The sequence below is a fragment of the Corapipo altera genome, unplaced genomic scaffold (genome assembly GCF_003945725.1).
Source record: "Corapipo altera isolate COAL_440 unplaced genomic scaffold, ASM394572v1 71, whole genome shotgun sequence".
Taxonomy (NCBI): domain Eukaryota; kingdom Metazoa; phylum Chordata; class Aves; order Passeriformes; family Pipridae; genus Corapipo; species Corapipo altera.
Window position 1 is genome coordinate 1096784 of NW_020884916.1, and position 18690 is coordinate 1115473.

At 57.6% G+C, this 18690-nt stretch overlaps 2 protein-coding genes across 4 annotated transcripts in view; both read right to left on the bottom strand.

The window, feature by feature from the left end:
• The window catches only part of DSCAML1 (DS cell adhesion molecule like 1), a 100991-nt gene extending 93156 nt beyond the window's left edge, over nt 1-7835 (bottom strand). For all 3 annotated transcript variants that reach the window (XM_027655384.1, XM_027655383.1, XM_027655385.1), the window contains exon 1: nt 7714-7835. In XM_027655384.1, the coding sequence (XP_027511185.1) occupies nt 7714-7756 (43 nt within the window). In that variant the 5' untranslated portion in view covers nt 7757-7835. The remainder of the gene's footprint in view (nt 1-7713) is intronic.
• An 8167-nt stretch (nt 7836-16002) lies between these two features.
• Nucleotides 16003-18175, bottom strand: FXYD2 (FXYD domain containing ion transport regulator 2). The gene is made up of 6 exons (XM_027655688.1): nt 18078-18175; nt 17377-17415; nt 17199-17273; nt 16521-16557; nt 16348-16378; nt 16003-16200 (listed from the first exon to the last, which is right to left on the bottom strand). Exons 1-5 carry the CDS (start codon nt 18085-18087, stop codon nt 16354-16356), a joined length of 186 nt encoding a protein of 61 aa, XP_027511489.1. The 5' UTR covers nt 18088-18175; the 3' UTR covers nt 16003-16200; nt 16348-16353.
• Between the last annotated feature and the right edge of the window lie 515 nt (nt 18176-18690).

An 18690-nucleotide genomic window follows, 5' to 3' on the forward strand; every position in this document is an offset into this window, starting at 1 on the left:
AGGAGGACTGAGGTGGGTTCAGTGGCACAGTCCAGGCAGAGCTTGCAGCCACCTGAATGCCTGGGAGCAGCTCTCCAGGGCACCACGAGCACTGGAGAACAGCACTTCCCTCCTTGGAAAGCAAGGAAGGGACCTCTGCATCCAACTCCTCCGGTCCCTCCTTCCTTCTCTCCAGGACCACGAGCACCCCCTTCTCAACCAGAGCCAGCAAAATTGGCTATAAATAAGGATGAGGAGGCCCCCAGTCACTCAGATCCGCTTTCTTTTTTTAGCCGCACTCTTTCCAAGTGGGCGGAAGGACAGGGATGTGGAAGGGCCCTCGGCGGGTGTATTAATAGCTGCGGCTGAGCGCGCGCTCGCGGGGCCGCAGAGCCAATAAGCAGATCACTACCGTGCCGCCGGTTCACAACGAGTCACGGGGGACCCTCCCTGACCTCGATTCCTTAACTTGGGGAGGAGGGGACGGGAGCAGGGGGGAGAAGGAAAAGCCTCCTCCACACGGAGAGCCTCGCCTCAGCTCCGAAGGCGACCGCTCGCCCGAGGAACGGCTGGTTGAGTGGCCACGGCCACTCCATCTCCACACCAAGCCTCCTCCAGTGTCCCCTGCCTCGGTGCCGTGCCACCAGACTGCTCCTCACCATCCTCATCCAGGTCAGGATAGGACACCCCCAAAACATCTCACTCCTTCCCAGAGCAGAGTCCTCTCCATCCTCCTCCCAGCTGGATGTACAACCTCGTGCCTCCTTCAGCACCCACAAAAACAGAGGCACCTTGTTCTAGCTCTCCATGTGCGCTGCAAAGAATCATCCCCTCAATTGCCAAGGTTTCCCCCTGAGCCTCCTCAGAGCCCTCCTGTCCCACGGCAGGGCACTGCCCAGCAGAGCCACCACAGATGGGATTAGCGAGGTCCAGCGCTGCCCCCACATGAGACAACGGATTTGTAGGTCACCAAATCATCTCCGTGTCTCCACACACACCAGTTCCCTGTGTCCACACACAGGTAGAAGGAGACAAAGCCATTTATTTTTCCCTCCCTTGCTGACAAGCATCAGAGACCAATGGATGGAGGAGCAAAGCTCCAGCCCAGCCTTTGCAGAGCCACAGGGCCACCGCTCGGCCCTGCAGATGTCATTTTGTGACATCTCCAGGCTGGTTTGTCGTCATGAATCAGCATTTCCCTTCATCAGAGCAGCGCGGTGCTTCTCCCAAATACATGAAAGAGAAAAAAAACGCACGTTTTGCAGGCAGAGGAAGGGAAACAAAGCCCTCACGAGCAGCAGAGAGCTATTTGTGGCAGAGCCTGTCGCCCGAGCTGAGCAGAAGATGGCTGGAGTCAGGGTACAGCAAAAGCCACCCTTCGCCCTGGCTTGGGACCAGGGACATCCTGCTGAGCCCCATGCTCCATCCAGCATCTCCCCCAGATCCCAGAGCACGGCTGGAGAAGGATCCTCGAGCACCCAGAGCCTGTCAGGGAAACATCTTCATCCCCAGCAGCACCAGGAGGGTTTGGAGATGGACGGGTGAGGGGCTGGGGAGAGGAGTGGAAAAATACCTCATAAACAGGGAAATTCAGATTACCCATAAAGCTTTTTCAGGTCAAAGGGGGAAAGGGATTTTTAATAGAAAATGGAGGTTATGGGATTGGCAATAGTTATGTGACAGACGCATAGAGTTAAATCCATATAATCTCCTTTACCATTTAGCATTGAGCAGCATCCTAATTCCATGTTTCATAAAACTGTCTCCAAATCACCGAGAGAGATTAAAAATTTAGAAATAGCACAGCAATATTTTTAAACCAGAAATCACTGCTCACATCTGGTCAGATGTGCTGACCCTAACCTACATATCGAGGGCATTAAGTCACATGAACCTGAAAAGAGGAGGCTGGAGGAGCTGAAATGGAACAGTTTCTGCTGGGAATGCAGTGAGACTGGTGCCAGCACTGGAGCCCAGCCTGGCTCTAGTTGGGAGCTGCACCAAGCCCAGTGCACAGCTGGACACTCAGGCTGGCTCTGAGAGGCAGGTGTTTTGAGTTATCAGAGCTCAATCTTCTTAAATTGTGGTAAATTACAACCTAGAGGTATTGAAATATTAATATCTCTATCCGAGCTGGGAGAAGCAAGTCATTTTGCTATCATCCCTTTGGAATATTTACTAGTCTTGATGTCTGGATTTCCCAAATTCCAGCACCTCCAGCGACACAGCAAAGCACCAGGCTGTACTGAAACCACCTGCTTGCTCTAAAGAGGGGCCAGAGACTGTCCCCAGGATCTGTCACCACATCACCCATCCTGGGAAGAAGCAGCTGAGATGCAGGTCCTGCACGAGGAGCACAGCAATGCCTTCACCCCCCAGGCGAACAGCCAGCAGCACAACCCCTCCTCCCCTCCAAACCCCACAGGGCAGAGCCCATCCTTTTCTAAGAAGCGGATTTAGGACCTGTCTCAGACAAGGACCAGCTTCGTGCCAGCCAGAGCTGTTTCTCCTGAGATAAGAAGCTTTTTCTGCCCGCGATGCACGTACATCACCTGGGCTAACAAGCTGCTTGCTCAGGACCACACAGCCAGTCCTGTGCCCACCCAAACCCAGCAAGTTCCTCAAAGCTGAGCAAGGTCCTTTGCACACCAGCAACCGTGTGGAAACCTGACAGAGCTGGGAAAAGGTTGAACAAGTTGCGTTTCAAGGGGGTTCTTGCGATCCTCTGGGCAGGCACTGGACCAGAATTCACATTACCCCACTGGCAGCACCTTTCCCAAGACCTCCTTCTTGGTCCTGGTGGCCTGACTACCTGGGTGCCTACCCCAGCCCTCCTTCCAAGGTCGGTGTGATGCTGCCAAGGCTCCTCCACAGCAAAAAACCCACCCGTGGGACAGTAAAGGGACTGGAGGGACCACCAGGGCTTCCCCAGCCCCCAGCTGTGCCGGGCTGCAGGGATGCTGTGGAGAGCAGCAGGCTAATGGCCACCGAGCAGCTCATTTATTATCCTCATTAAGGGTGTTTGACACCTGCCCTGTTCAAGGAGAAAGTGAACTGAAGCTTGGCACGCAGGGGGGTGGGAATTACAGGTAGGTGGCAAGTCCTAATCATTCCTCTGTACTAAAGAGAGGAAGGTAATTCCATCACACACTGCCTGCACATTCCCCGTGCTGGAGAAGTCTTCGGCCCTTCTGGAACGAGCTCCCTCCAAGCCCTCACCTCCAGGACAATTTTAACAGCCTTTGTGCTAATGAAGGGAGTGACCTTGGAGCTGATGGAGCAGAAGTGGCATCCCCAAGCATCACGGGAGGGATGAGGAGGGAAGCAGCTGAGGCAAGGGGAGTAACACAAGGCTGGTCCCTTCCAAGGAAGAGCACAGAGGTGCCTCTGCAGGCAGGGCTGCAGCACATCCACCCGGGGTGCCACCCCACCACCGTGGCTTTCCAGCCCAAAGGGTTAAAGCCATGACTCTGTGCTGTGCCCCTCAGGGGCGGTCTCAGGGGAGTGGAAATCCTGTCAGGAACTGCCAAGCAGGATCTGGAGTGTTCAGCTGGTGCCCAGCACAGCAGCACCAATGGCAGGTACCTGCCCCAGCTCCTTCCCTGCCCCAGCACTGCATTTCAGTTGCCACGGGAGTCCCACCCTGGTGGTACAGTCCCTCCAGCTCGAACACCACAGTCCTTCCCAACTCAACAATGCAAACAGGGAGCAAAGGAGAACCTTCCTCTGGTCCTCTCCGGGTAAGGGCACTGCTCAAACATGCTCCCAGCGCCTGCTCCTTAATGCATCTGCATGGAAATTAAGGCCTGAATCACCTCCAGCTATTACGACAGCAGCCGGGCTGAGGCTGTAACCCTTGCCTGGGAAAAAAAGCTCTCCCTGCTGCTTTCCTGGTCCCTGAACCTCCCATGGCAGCCTGCTGGAAGTACCAGTCTCACCATGACATCCACACAGGGGTTGACCCAGAGCTGGACATCCTGAATCCCCCAGCTCTGGGGGGTGAGGAACAAGCCCAGAGACCACGGGCAGTCCCTCCCCTTCCACAGCCCACATCCACGTCTTGGCCATGCTGCACACAAAGCCTGAGGAGCTACAGCTGAGTCCCAAGGGGACATCTGGTGACATTACCAAGCCAGGGTGACAGCACTGTCTCCCCAGGGAGGCCAAACGAGCAAAGGGATGCACCAGAGGTCACGCACGGCTGATGTTGGGCTTCCTCCACAACTGCCAGTCCACGTTTCCACACCACAACCCACACGCTGGCTTTACAAGGTGGAGACCAGCGTTTCCACCATGCAGCCGACGGGTAGGACTAACAAGGGGAAGGCATCAACAGAGTGAGCTCTGCAACCTCCACGCCTCCTCCCTGTCCCCTCCAAGTCATGCTTGCTCCCCTCTCATGGTGAGGAGTCGCCGCAGCCCTTCCCAAGCACAGCAGCTGGGGAAGGCAGCACGCAGGAGCACGAGCCTGGAAATGGAATTCCTAAATGTTTGGTACAGCTCTGCTGGCAGATGATGGCGGCAACATGCAGATTGTGTGCGGTGGGGGATGTTTCTCCAGGATCTACGAGCAGGGAAAGGGTAACTCACAAAATCATGATTATGTAAAAGCGCAGAGCTGGCTATAATCGAGATTTCAAAGACAAGAAACACTCTGCACCCAGAGCTGCCACTGCACATCCTCCCAGAACAGCAGCATCGCAACGACTGCAACGACCGAGCGCCTTCCTCCTTCGTGCCTGCCATGGAAGTCGCACCTATTAACGTGCTGCTTATTTGGGTGTGAGATGGCTCCATGTCATCCGAGGCGCAGCCCGCGCTGCCATGTCAGAATTCCTGCCACAAAGACAGGCTTCCAGCTTCATTCTTGCCCTCGGCTCGCCAGCTGCTCCAAAGGAGGGCAGAGAGCTGCCCGTCCATCCCTCCAGCTCAGGATCACGAGGGCAGAGACCCCATTACCCCAATGCCAAGGCACCCAGTGCCACAGCCGCCCCAAGACGTGCCTACAGCTCCCAGGCAGCGCCCGGCTCTGAGAAGGGCTGGCCCACGGCACATCCCTGGCACTCGCCCCTTGTGCAAGGCACAGCCTGTTCCTCCAGAGAACAAACATCCAGGGATACCAGGGTTGCCTGTATCCACTTCCCACCCAAAGGCAGGAGCGGCCCAAAGCCCGTGCCAGGCGCAGGTAAGGGCTCCGGGCGAGTCGCCACGGTGGCTCCTGGTGCTGGGAGAATTTTGGCAGGATAAACAAGCGCCGGGCACGGCGAGGAGTTGAGCACTGCAGGCTTCTCCTCCGTGCATTTAATGAGGTTTCCATGTTTCATTTCAGAGACAAACGAGCGCTGTGCCACACTGGGGGGCCGAGATGGGGGAGATTAGAAAGCGCGAGCTTGCACCGTTCGCTGCGCCCAACACGGGAACGTCATGTAAATATAATGCCAGTATAAATCAGGCAGCAGAGCCATCCAGCAACATCACACAGGGAGATGCTGCCCCAGCTCCAAGCCTCTCATTTTGACCAGTGTGTTCTTCATCACGCCACTCGCCTCCCCTCTGCCTGGCTGCTCTCCCTCACACTGCCCAGACCATCTTGCTGCTCAACTCCCCGCTTGCCAACCACCTATTTCTGTTTGTTTTTCAAGTGGGGGGAGAAATAAGCAGCTACAGCCCATTGAGGGATTTCTAAACTTCAGGGGTCCCTTGGATCGAATGTTTATCTGCTTTCGGTTTCTACTTGAGCTCTTGTTCTACAGCAGGAGCACGTTAAAAGGATGTGCTTCGATGCCCAGAAATATTAAGTATCTGAAAGGTTTATCATGCATTAAGCAATTCATTTTTTTTATCCTATTATTCTAATGAAACTTCCATTGTATTGCTGTCCTCTCTTTGGAACCGCTTCATGTTAACACTTTGCATCACCAGGACTGTTCAACACTGAAGATCTCTCTTTTTTTTTTTTTTTAAGAAATAAAATGTAAAATGAGGCCACGAGGAGTTGTGCTAATGGAGGCTTTTAATTTGCTCTTCTCCGAAGAGATAGCTCTGTGGGAAGATATCCCTTTTCCAAGAAGCTGGGGCTGAAAAGATGCAAAAAGCAATAAGCCAGTGCAGCTCTTTATTATTTTGACTATTGGGGGTCGAAGGAAATCGTAGCATCCTCGACGGTTATTTATTTTCAGGTTTGTTTTTTCCTTTCAGCTCCGTAAAAAATGCAAATGTAAGCAAAGCAGATGCTGGCACGTTCAGCTCAGCAGATCCGAAGCACAATAGCGATTTTGGGTAAAGCTCCCAAAAGCAGCTTTACCCCAGTTCAAATAAAGCAGCTATTCCATAATTAATAATTGATGGAATAATTGATCAACACCACACCACTGGACAGGGTGCCCTATTAAGCCTCCGTAAATATTTTTCATTGGATTAACGTTCAGTTAAAAGGGTAATGTAATGGGCAGCAAGAGAGGTCTCATGCAAGGAAGCAGCTCCATCCCCTTTCTTTCACTTTCCTCATTTCCTAAAATTTCCCCCTCGCTGTTCTCAAATGTCAGAGAAGATAATTAGGGCAAATGTCATTTTACATCCTCCGAGCAGACAATTTTCCAAGAGGTGGGTGCTTCCAGCACTGCATCTGCAGGTCGGGTCATGGGCAAAGAGGTAATTTATTACAGAAACATAATTAAAAATTCCCCCAGATCCGGAAACGGGCAATTCCTTTATGTAACATGGATCGATTGTTGTAACAAACGCAGTGGGATTTAACTGCCCGTGCTACGCGCAGCTCCTGCCTCTCTTTAATTGCATCTATGGCAGAGACTCGGTTGGAGTATCACCTCGCTGGATGTGGGCAGCATCCACTTAATGCCCAACTTTAAATTAATCTGTAATCTTTCTGTGTGTGTCTCCTTGACACGCTTGTTTCACGATTCTCCCCCCCTTCCCTCCATATATATATGATTTATCTATAACCTGATTGATGTCAAGCCTCTGGGTTACAATTCACACAGCATTCCTAGAGGGAAGGATGCGAATTTTAAGGCATCGCTCGGATATCGCCGGCTGACGGGATCAGACTGAGTAGTGCCGGGAGCGGGGACGCGGAGCGCTCGGTCCCGGCGCGGCCCCGCCGGAGGATGCTGCGCCCGTCGGTGCCGTGTCCCGGCTCCAGGAGCACCGAGGAGCCGCTCCGGGATGAGCCGGCCCCGACCGGCCCCGCTCCGAGCCCCGCGTTCCGCTGCACCGTCCGGGGCGAGCGCTCCGGGAGAGCGATCCCGGGAAACCCGGGGGGCTGCGGGGAGGGTGCACCGGGAGCACGGCAGGACGCACCGGGAGCCCCGCAAGGCGCACCGAGAGCCCCGGGACCCCGGGGAGGTTGCACCGAGAGCCCAGGAAGGCGCACCAAGAGCCCTAGGGACCCCGGGGAGGGCGCCCCGAGAGCACAGGAGAGCTCACCGAAACCCCCAGGACCTCGGGGGAGGGCGCTCCGAGAGCCCAGCAGGGCTCACCGAGACCGCCGGGACCTCGAGGAGGGCGCTCCGAGAGCCCAGGAAGGCGCAACCAAGAGCACGAGGAGGGCGCCCCGAGAGCCCCGGGACCCCCGGGAGCGCGCCCCGAGAGCCCCGGGACCCGAGAAACGGAGCACCGAGAGCCCCGGGGACCCCAGGGAGGACGCAGCCCGTGTCGCCCGCCCGCTCCCGCTCCCGGGGACCCCCGTCGCCCTCCGCCCTGGTCCGCACGTACCTTTCGGCAAAGAGTACAGCAGGAGAAAAGTTACCAGCCACATGCCATACAGAGCAGCTCTGGCCCCGGGCTGCGGCGCAATTGCGGAGGTGCGGTGCCCCGGCGTGCCGCGCTCCTGCCGCCGCTGCCAGCCCGGCTGAGGTGCCCAGCGCCGCTCCCGCTCCGCCCCGCTCCGCTCCCGCCCGTGGGCCGGGCTCCCGCCCGCGCCCGCCCCCCCCGCTCCGCGCAGGGCTGGGGGCGGCCGTGGCCCCCGCGGGGGGAGACCCTTCCTCCTCCTCTTCCTCCTCCTCGGCGCTCACAGACTCCCCTGTCCCCCACCAGCCGCCTCCAAGCTGCGCTCGCCCCCCGGGCGACCAGCCCCGGCCCCGCTCGGTGCAGCCCGAGGGGCCGGAGCTCGTGTTGCCCTGTCCCTGCAAAGAGGCACCGCGGCGCCTTTTCCCGGCTGAGCCGTGTCCTGCCCGGGTGCGGCAGCACCCCCAGGACTCGCAGCTGGCAGCTCTCCTGCTCCCAGAGCCTCCCGCGCACCTTCCAGCACCCCGGGGACAGAAATCGCAGGATGGTTTGGGTTGGAAGGGACCTTACAGACCATCTGTAACCTGTTCGACCACCCTGCCGTGGGCAGAGACACCTTGCACTAGACCAGGTTGCTCCAAGCCCCGTCCAACCTGGCCTTGAACACTTCCAGGGATGGGGAGTCAGGGTTTTAGCAGCCTGTGCTGCTCCAGTGACATGGGACACAAGCAAGACAGGGCCCAGCAGATTCATCACACATTCATCCCTCCAGCCAGCAAATAACGAACAAATACCAGCTAATGCTTTACTTTGGGGTGTATTTATCCAAGGCTTAGCTCAAGCTGAGGCTTGTACTCCCCAAGACTTAGCCACACCAAAGCCAATTTGTCTGGACCGTTAGAGCATTCAGAATGTCTTTTCTTGAAGCGATTATAGCAGGTTTTCTTTGCTTTCCAAAACAGTCTTTCCAAGCCCAATTTGTTGCAAAATAAACAGAAAGAAAGATTAAAGCATTCAGATTTCAAACAAAACAACCAGTAGGAAAAACATTACGTTCGGATTTTTTAAAAAGCGCTGTTTAGATTTAATTGAAAAACCCAACTATCGTCACGGAAATTGAGAAAACAACAGCCCCTTGGCCATTTTCAGCCCTCACAGAATCGCTGCAAGCCTTCCCACCTAGGGGTCCCCTGTAGAGCCAGGGAGCTCACCAAGGGGGTACCTGCACACTGTAGGTAAGTGAGAGGAAGAAGAGACACAGCCAAAGGACACAGAGAAGCTGCCAGAGCTCAGGGTCCTGCACACCCACCCTGTGTCCCATCTCCCCCCGCTCCAGGCCACCCACAGCACTGTCATTTTGGGGATGAGCACAGTGAGGCCACTGTCACCTCACCCCTGCCCAGACCTCAGTGCCAACAGCAGAGCTGGGAGGAAACACTGTGCCTGTGCTGTGCAGGCCTGACAGACCACAGCCTTCCCTCCTTCCTCCTCCTCCTCCTCCTCTCCAAGGATGTGCTTCCTCTTCCTCGGTGCTGCCGGGCTCAGCAGCGCCGTCACCACCCCCTCCCTCAGCCCGTTCCCAGGCCACCTCAGCAGCTCTGTCACGGTGCGTGGGTGTCCCCGGCACACAGCCCTCCCACACGGGCACGTGCTGCTCCCCAGCCCCTCGCTGCCGGCTCACTGGCACCCCTGGCCGTGCCACCGGCACCCCGGGAGGCGATGAAGCAGCAGCTGATGCACACCCGGTGCCCACGCATCCCTCTAGGAACCGAGGTGCATTTCAATCGCCACCTACGCCACCGTACAGATGTTCGCTGATACTTGGCGGGGAAATTGGTATGCAGGCCCATGCCCAGGCAACGAGCAAACCCCGGGCTCTGGGGAGCCCCAGCCACATGCCAGGCATCTGCCCCCTTTCCTCCCCGGCAGCTGCTGCAGGATGGCAGCACAGCCCAGCCTGCTAACAGAGAGCTGCCAGCCGCAGAACCTGCTACAGCACTTTGGCAACCAACACGCAGTGCGTCGGACTCAGGTGTGATTTGTACCCTCCCACACTCGGGAGTGAATGAAACGGGGCTGCATGGGCTGGCAGGGCACTCGCTGGCACAGCACCCACGGGGCCCCACAGATCCCCGTGTGAGGCATGTGAGCAGGGGGAGTGAGTGCTGCTCACCGCTTCATTTTTAGCTCCCTTGGCTGCTCAGCATCTCCTGTGAGTTCCCTCGCCATCCCTCGCTCAGAGGATCAGCCTCTGCCAAACGTGCTGACCTCCCCCTGCCAAGGGCTCCCTCCTCCAGGACAGGAGCTGCTGGCAAGGTGGAGACCATCACCAGAGGAGACAGAACTTAAGGCTGGCAGGGTGGGTGCTCAGCCTGGGTCTCCACGGCAGGTCCTTGAGCCACCTGTGCTGTTTGTTCCAGCCCCTTTGCTCCCGCATGGATCGCTCAGCCCAGGCCCTTTGCCAGCCCACTGAGCCTGGTGCACGTGCCAGGCTGGCAGCCGTGGGCAGGCAGCCAGAGCTCCTGCCAGCCCACACCTGGGGCTCAGCTCCTGCCCAGCAGCCACTGTTTGGGGACATCAGCCTTCCCACAGCTCCGTGTTTGGGTACGCACAGGAAGCTTTTTGTGCGGCACCTTCTGCGTGAACGCTCAGCCCGGAAAGCTGGTGTCCTGCTAACATCCACACCATGATCATGTGCTTCACACCGTGTGACGAGGCAGGGCTGGAAATCTCCATGGTAATTACTGGGGCAGCGCTGACCTGTGCCTTGGCAGCACAGGCAGCTCGCAGGAAGCCAGGCCAGCACTGACACACGGGTAAAAGCCCGTCTCACACTCCCTGTAGCCACTGACCTGCTAACAGGCAATGAGCAGCCTGCCAGAGTCAGCAGCCAGCCCAGCTGCACTGCTAAAAGGTGGAGCTGATACTAAGGGATTATTTCCCTGGCCCAAACTCCACACAAGACACAGGAGAAATTATAGCAACACATGCCCACACACAGCTCTGAGCCCCCAACAGGCTTCACCACAAAGCACATACAGCAGGTCTCGCCTCTCCTGACAGCACAGGGCAGCCCACTGCCCCCCTCAAACAGCCACCCCGCTTCAGCCTCCCCCTCCCTGGCACTTATTCTGCTTCTGGGCAGCATTTATACGCAGCTCCAGGCTCCCCCAGAGCTCCAGGGATTACAGCAGTGCCCTGTGCTCACAGACCCCATTAGCCAGTCAGGTCCTTTACCCTAAGGATAGTTCATCCACTGACGTGCAAAAAACCCACCCTCTGTACAGTCACGCAGAGGGGCACCGGGAAAAACAGCCAAGAGGAAGGTCCCCACTGCACCCCCACGGTTCTGGGGTCAGCCCCAGCCCCGGGCTGTGCCCTGTGCAGGGCAGAGGTGCTGCAGAGGGACACGCACAGCTCACCCCATCCTCCCTCCGGCCCGGACACACCTCACCTCCCGGCGCCCCCAGCCCCGTGCCCTGAGCCGCCCTCGCAGACAAATCCCCGGAGGAAGCAGTCATTAAAACAACAGGGCTACTTATCGGCGCTAGCCGATTTCCACAAAGCACTTCCCACGCATCGCCAACTTACCCTCGCGGCACCTCTCCGGCGAGCAGAGCCAGCCTGCCGTGACCCCTCCCGGGCACCCTGGTCCACAGAGACACTGCCAGCCCAGTCCCACCAGTAACATGGCGGAGAAGGCTCTGGGGCTGATTGCAGGATGGGTTTCAGCTGGGCTAATCATTGGGCACACCTGGGTGGGAAAGGGCTGGGCATGCCTGGCTGTGATTCTCTGTCATACCTGTCCTGGACCCCTGTCCCTCCTCCATCACCCCAAGGCTGGCCCTGTGTGGGTGCTGAGGAGGGAAAGTCCCCCACTTTGTCTGTGCCTCAGTTTCCCCCAGTGGCAGAGGGGATAGAGCGGCTGCTTCGTGGGAGAATAAACACCCCAAAGGTGGCGAGGGTCTTGTGTGCCGATAAAGGACAGGCAAACCCTGGACAGGCAGCTGCCAGCAGGTCAATGTACCCAAAAATGAGATCCTCCTTGAGCCCTTTGTGTCTTGCACAGCAGGAAGGGCTGCGTGTCCAAAAGGGAAACACAGCTTGGTATAGAGGGCAGATCGTGCCAGGAAAAGGAGAACGGTTTTAAACTATAAGAGGGGAGATTCAGACTTGATGTCAGGAGGGAATTCTTCCCTGTGAGGGTGGTGAGGCAGCTGTGGCTGCCCCATCCCTGGAAGTGTTCAAGGCCTGGCTTCATGGAGCTCTGAGCAGCTTGGTCTAGTGGGAGATGTCCCTGCCCGTGGCAGGGGCGTGGAACGAGATGGTCTGTAAGGTCCCTTCCAACCCAAACCAGCCTGTGGTTCTGCGGTCTGTGAAGAGCTCCGGGTGCCCCGTTCCTGAAGCCGGGGTCCGTGCCGGGCAGCCAGGATGCTCCGCTGCCCAGGGAAAAGCCGCTTTCCCGGCAAGAAGCTGGGATTTGGTTCCCTCTAGTGTCATCGCGCTCTGTTGCGGAGCGGGGACTGGGGCAGCGGGGCTTTGCTGATGGTAGCCCCGTGCAGGGGGATGAGTGGGGTCCCTGTCCTCGCCGGCTCCACAGTTTCTGTCCTCGCACAGTTTCAGTGAACTCCAGGGGCTAAATAGGCTGCCCAGGGCAGTGATGGAGCCACCACCAGCCCTGGAGGGATTTAAACCAGGGATTTAAAAGACAGATGTGTACAGATGTGATCCCCAGGGACAGGGTTTAGTGGTGGCCTTGGCAGCGTTAGTTAATGGAGCTCAATGATCTTAGAGGTCTTTTCCAACCTAAATGATTCTGTGATTCTGAGCCACGGTCCTGACACTCACGGACTGGGTTCATGGAGACTCTCCTTTGCTTCCAGCTGCATCCCACTGTGAATCCCACTGGCAAGAGCCAGTCCATCCATCCCTGGGCTGCATCCCCACAGCATCGCTGCCACGGGGCTGCTCAGCTCTGGGTCCCCTGGCCACCTTCGTGTGAGCAGTTATTCCCTAATAACCACTGCTTTGGGGCAGTGGGAAACGAAGGCTGAAATGTTGTTTGCTTGGGCTGGAGGATAATTTGGGCCTGTGGAGCGCTGCTGTTTTGGCAGAGGAGCTGCTGTTGATGGATGTGCTGCCTTTTCGGGAGCAGAACAAAGGGAGGACGAGGCGCGTGTCTGGCTCCCCGCCAGCCCGGCCCATCTCTCCCCTCTCAAGTGTTCCTCTTTGGCTCCCTCAGTCACCATTTGCTGCTCTCCTCTTTAGACTAATGAGGAGACATTTTGCATTCACGTTTCCTCACGGGCCAAATGCGCCCCTGGCATCGTGGAGCAGTGCTGGCAGGCTCCTGCCTGGCTGCTGCTCCTCTGCTTCCTGCCCCGCTGCCTCATCTCCTTCCATTCAGTCGTGGATGAAGAACAACAACAGGCCAATCCACAGCTGGCCAGGACCCCTCTCCCTCATACCTGTCCATCCACAGACCGGCAAAGCAAACAGGGAATAGCCAGTGCCAAGGGGAAGCTGTTTGGCTCTGGAAGTCTTCCCAGAGGAAAAGGGCGCTCTGGTTGTCCACTGTATTATTTACTCAATCCCCTTTGTGCCACAGAAAAGATTTACTTTGAGAAGATTAATGGCTCAAGGGACTGTGAGAGAAATCCTCTGAGATTGCCTGGTTCAGGGGAGAAGGCAAACGCCTCCTGGCTGAGGCTGCAGCTCCCAGGGGATCCGTGGGCTCAAGGAAAGGGCTGAGGGGTTGGGGCTTGTCCTGTGGGACACCCTCCAATGGGGACAACGACTCACCTGACCCAAGCCCTGGGGAAGGCAGGACTCTCTCACTGGGGCAGTGGCAGGAGGAAGGAGACACGGTGCCCTTTTCCTGTGGTCCTCCCAGCTTCCCTCTCCCAAAGCTCCTGGGCTCAATATCCAAAGCAAAGGACTGTGGAGGTGTGGAGAGCAGGGGCACAGGGAGGCCACATTTACTGTGCATCATATAATTTGCTTGTGCCTTTCCTGTGTTCCTGGTTCCCAGACTCCCAGAGGAGCAGGGAGCTGGGCTGCTCACAGTTCAGCTGTTACAAGAGCCTTGCCCTCCAAATGGAACACCCAGGGCAAGTGTTCCTGTGCTGGAGCATGTCCTGCCCTGCCACTGCCACCCCCTGCGAGTGTCCCCAGCCCCTGCCAGGGGTGTGAGGGGCCGGGCAGGTACACGTGGGTGTCCACAAGCCGTGCAGAGTAATGCTATTAATGCCATCTGGTGCCGAGACAGAGATCCCGCACGGGCAGCCAGACACGGCTTTTCTCTCCCCGTAATCCCCGGCCCCCGAGCCACGGGGGCTCCGTCTGTGGGGCTCCACGGGGGGTGAAGGGCACTGCTGTGCCCTGGCACCAGGGAACAGGGGTGTGAGACTCTGCTGAGAGCGGGTCTTTTCACACCCCACTGCCTTCCTGCCTGCTGGGAGCTTTGGCTGCTGCTTTTGGGGAACACAACCCCACTGCCCTCAGCAAGGACTGGGGGTCAGAGCAGGGAGCGGGCAGGGCAATTCTGCTGTGACCAAACCTTTCTGCGCTGTCAAACAGGCACTTTTCGTAGAGTCACAGAATCAGTCAGGTTGGAAAACACCTCTAAGGTCATCAAGTTCAAGCATTAACCATTTTCTCCCTCAGATGGAGGACCCTGGTCCCTGTTTGGGCTGTGCGAAAGCTGCAACGACTCTTTATCAGTGGGTCAGTGTCAAGTCAAAATTATATTCCAAAATAATCTCCTTACTGTGTTAAATAAGCACCTCAGATCAGACAAATTGCACGGATTTTGCCTAATAACCTTGCCCCAGCTAATCCTATTTTTCTGTCAATGTCTGACCTATATCAAAGCGCAAACGGACCTTGGGGGCCGGTTTCTCCACCCCAGCACCACCAGGATGGTTTGGCTTCTGGAAGGCAGCACCTCACACACCTGAGCCCCTGCAGCAGCTTCAGGTGAGGGTGGGAAGCTTGGTGTTCTCACCCAAAGTGTTCCCTGACCAAGCACCCCCTGGAATGCTGAGGAGAGTTCCCCACTCCTCCTGTCCCTGAGTCCCTCTTTCTCTGCCCGTTTGGGGTGACCCTTGGCACCCTCGGCCCCAGAGCTGCAGGAGAAGGGGTGAAGGTGCTGGGGCAGGGTGGGGGCAGTGGTGGGGGACAGGCAGCCCTGCCCTCCGGTCACTAGGGGTCTGTGTCGGTCCAGCTCAGCACACGCGGAGTGAACCTCCCTCCTCACTCACCGCCCAATTGCGGGAGAGTTTTGCGCCTTTTTTTTTTTTTTTTTTTTGTTCTTGAAAGAGGCGTTTCTGTCTGTATCCTGTGCTGAGAGAGGCCATGAGCTCTCACACAGCTCCGTGCTCCATCCCAGCCCTGCTCCTGACCGAGAAGGACGCCTGGATCAAGCTCTGTAATGCTGTGATGGGCTGACCTTGGCTGGACCCCCAGTTGCCCAATGAGCTACTCCATCACTCCCCTCCTCAGCAGGACAGGGAGGGAGAAAAAAGGAGGGGAAATCCCCCAAACTTGTGATTCAAGACAAAGGCAGTTCAGAAATCGAAAGCAAAAGGTGTGTGCACATAAGAAAAGGGGAAAAAAAAGAAACGAAAAAATTGTATTCTCTACTTCCCATCCACAGGCAGTGTCCAGCCCCTTTCCAGGAAGCAGAAGTTGCTCCTGAAGACAAAGGTTGTAAATCATAAAAAAACCCCCTTTCTCCACCTTTCCCTTACCTTTTATGCCTGAGCAGATGTCACATGGGCTGGAATATCCCTTCAGTCAGTTTGGGGCTGTCCTGGTGGTGTCCCCTCCAGGATCCTGCCCACCCCCAGACTGCTGGTGGGGGAGATGCTGGAGAGACAGCACTGATGCTGCGGGAGCAGCAGGAGCCAAAACTGGTGGGTTACCAACATCTTCCCAGCTCCCAACACGCAGCCCAGCACCACGAGGGCTGAAATGGGGGGAATTAACTCCATCCCAGCCAGACACAAGCACACAAACAGCCCCACACGTGCCCGCGCTGCCAGCCGCTGCCCGAGCATCCCAAGGGAAAGGCAAGTGCTGCAGGACCCAGGAATCTGCCGCCGGGAGGAGAAACATCCGGAGCAAAGCCAGGGTGGAGCCAGCCGGCTGTTCCATGCCGGGGGTGGGGGGGGAGGGGGAACAGCAGGAACCTTTCCTGGGTCTGGGGTGGAAGATGCCCGCAGGGCAGAAAAGTTCTTTTGGCGCTGGGCCAGGAGAGTGGGCAATTCAAACGCCTTTGGGTACAGAGTTTAACCTCTCTGAGCTTGAACTTTATTAGCCAAGAAACTCTCGCTGGGTCTAAGAGAGGGAGAAGAAGCAGGAGGGTAATTTGCATTTTGGCCTTGCAGGGTAGTGGATCCACTGGAGCAGGAGAAGGGGTGGCCTTTGACAAGGATTTGGATGGAGCTCTGCTTCCATGGTGGCACAGCCGCTCTGAAAGCAGAGAGAGGAAGGGTTATATGGCCAGTGTGTCCCAAGAAAACCCCCCTGTAGGTACTTCCCTGAAGTACAAGCACCCCGAAGCATCCCTCCCTGCACAGGGAGCCTGGCTGCCAGCTGGAGCCTCCTCCTGCAGCCTACCTGCACCTACAGGTTCTCCTCGTTCCCTTGTCTGTGGAGCAAAAAGCAAAGGGAGATGTGTTACACGGAGCAATGCTGCTGAGACGGCGGGGGGAGCACAAACCAAGATCCCCCCTCTCAGGCCTGGGACAGTGAGGAGAGATGAGGCTGCCTGGAAACCGTGCAACACCCACCTCAGCTTCTTCTTCCCTCCGCAGTGGAACCGCTGGCCTGGGGGCAAGAGGAGTGACTGAGGTCCCTGGGGCTGAGCCTCCCCCTGCCCCGTCTCACCTCTGCAAGCCCTGGCACTGCCCAGTCACAAATGCCCGCTTGGAAGTCTGTCTGTCTGTCTTCTAAGCCGTCCCACAATTGCAAATGCTGTTGGTTTTCTACTGGGCACTGTTTCTGCACCAGCCCCGATGCTGCAGCCACCCCAGCCCCACAGAGCAGTGTGGGTATGGAGCAGTGCCAGAACACCCAAGTAGGGTCACAGGGTGCCCTGCACACCCAGCACTGGGTCACTCTGGGGGCTGCTGAGATCCAAGGGCTCTGGGAAGGCTGGTTTCTCGCTCTGGAAATGTCAGAGTTTTCTCTGCTATTTTTAATGAGTGACCTTCCCTCTGAAGCCTTGGTGCTGGCAGGGAAACACTAAATATTTACGTGGTCTCCTTCCCAACTCGCTCTCTGTTGGGAGAGTGCCTGGATGGAAAGTTCCCAGGCAGCCCTGGGGCAGGCTGTGCCCACCCCTGCTGCTGTGGGGCAGGGTTGGTGACCCCCAGCCCCACACCCAGCCAGAGGAGGGAGGTGAGAGGATCATGGGGCACGTGGAGGGAACAGATCTGAGGGGGTGTCCAGCCCACCCAGGCACTTACTGAGGATGATGAGGAGCCCGATCACAAAAGCCACAACAGCGAAGATCAGCCCCCCATTGCGGATGGTGTCATAGTCTGGGGAGCACGAGAGCCAAGGGGTGTCAGCCCAGGCAGGGTGCGGGGCCGAGCCCACAGTGCAGGGCAGGATGGGAGGGGGCTGCCCAGGGCACACACTCACCGTAGCTGAACCTGTCCAGGCCCTGCTCGGGCGCTTGCTCTGGAAAAGAGGAGAAATCCCAGTGAGAGCCAGGTCCTGGGCATCAGGCTCGTGGCATGGAGGTGGGAGAGACCAGCAATGCAGGCTGCAAGGGAGAGCGCTGTGACTTCCTCAGTGTCCAGCCCAGCCAGAAAATACTTCCCAAACTCCTGCATTTCATCTCAGGAAGTTTAACATCCACGGTGAATTCATGGGATGCACTTGCAGGCTGAGTTCACAGGATGCACAGGAGTTCTCAGGCTCCAGGTGAAGCTGCAGACGGGCCCGGCTCCAGTGCCCTCGGGAAGCGCCGCTGCCCGCAGGACTCGGTGGCTCTGCTCCCTTGGCACGCAGAACTGAGCAGCCCTGCGGGCTCACCCCTCACACCAGGGTGCACCCCGGCAGTGCCCCTCCATGCCTGCAGGCTCATCCCTCTGACAGCTGCGTGTCACCTCTCCAGCCACCTTACCTGACTGCTCAGCCCTCTGCCGGGAGCCGTTTGGAAGGAGAAATCACCCCAAGAAGCCAAACACCAGCCAGCACTGATGTGCCAGCGGGCTGTGGGGCTCTGAGCATCCATCCCCACGTCTCCCCCCAAATCTTTGGTGAGGGTTTCCCCCGTGCAGGAGGGAGCAGCCCTGCTCCTCACATGGAGATGCCCCTGTGAAGGTGCCTGCCCTTACCGTCACCCATCGCCTCGGCGTGTTGTCCAGCAGGCGCCTCGCTCTGGGAGTGGGGCACCCACGGGAAAGCGCATTAATTGGGAGACAAACCTCATTAAACATTAATGGCCTCGGTGTAATGTTTATCGCAGTCACGAGGGGAGGCACAGGGCTCTCTCCTGCCCGCCTTTGGGAAGGAGGGGAGGGCAGGGCAGGGCAGAACCCACCGTGCCAGCCGGCGGGGAGGGCTGGGCACCCCAAGCCGTGGGTGTCCCTGTCCCAGCCCTCCCTCACTTTCCCAGTGCCAGCCCAACTGGGCTTCACCTCCCGCAGCGGTGGAGATCCTGAGGGATGGGCTGGGATACAGGCTGAGGCTGCCTTTGGCTAGAGAAAAGCAGGCAGCACACCCTGCCCTCCAGCCTGGCACTGCGGGTGTCCCACAGCCGGGACAGCACCTCCCAGCCCGAGCTATCCCAGGGGTCCCGGCACAGCGATGTCCATGGTGCATCCCTGCTGGCAGTGGGGTACCAGGATGCTGCGCTCCCCGGGGTGGTGCCAGCCCCGGGCCCAGCCAGGCCAGCTGCCAGGAGGGCTGTGCAATCCAGTTTGCTCTAATCTCACAATCAGCGGGCGC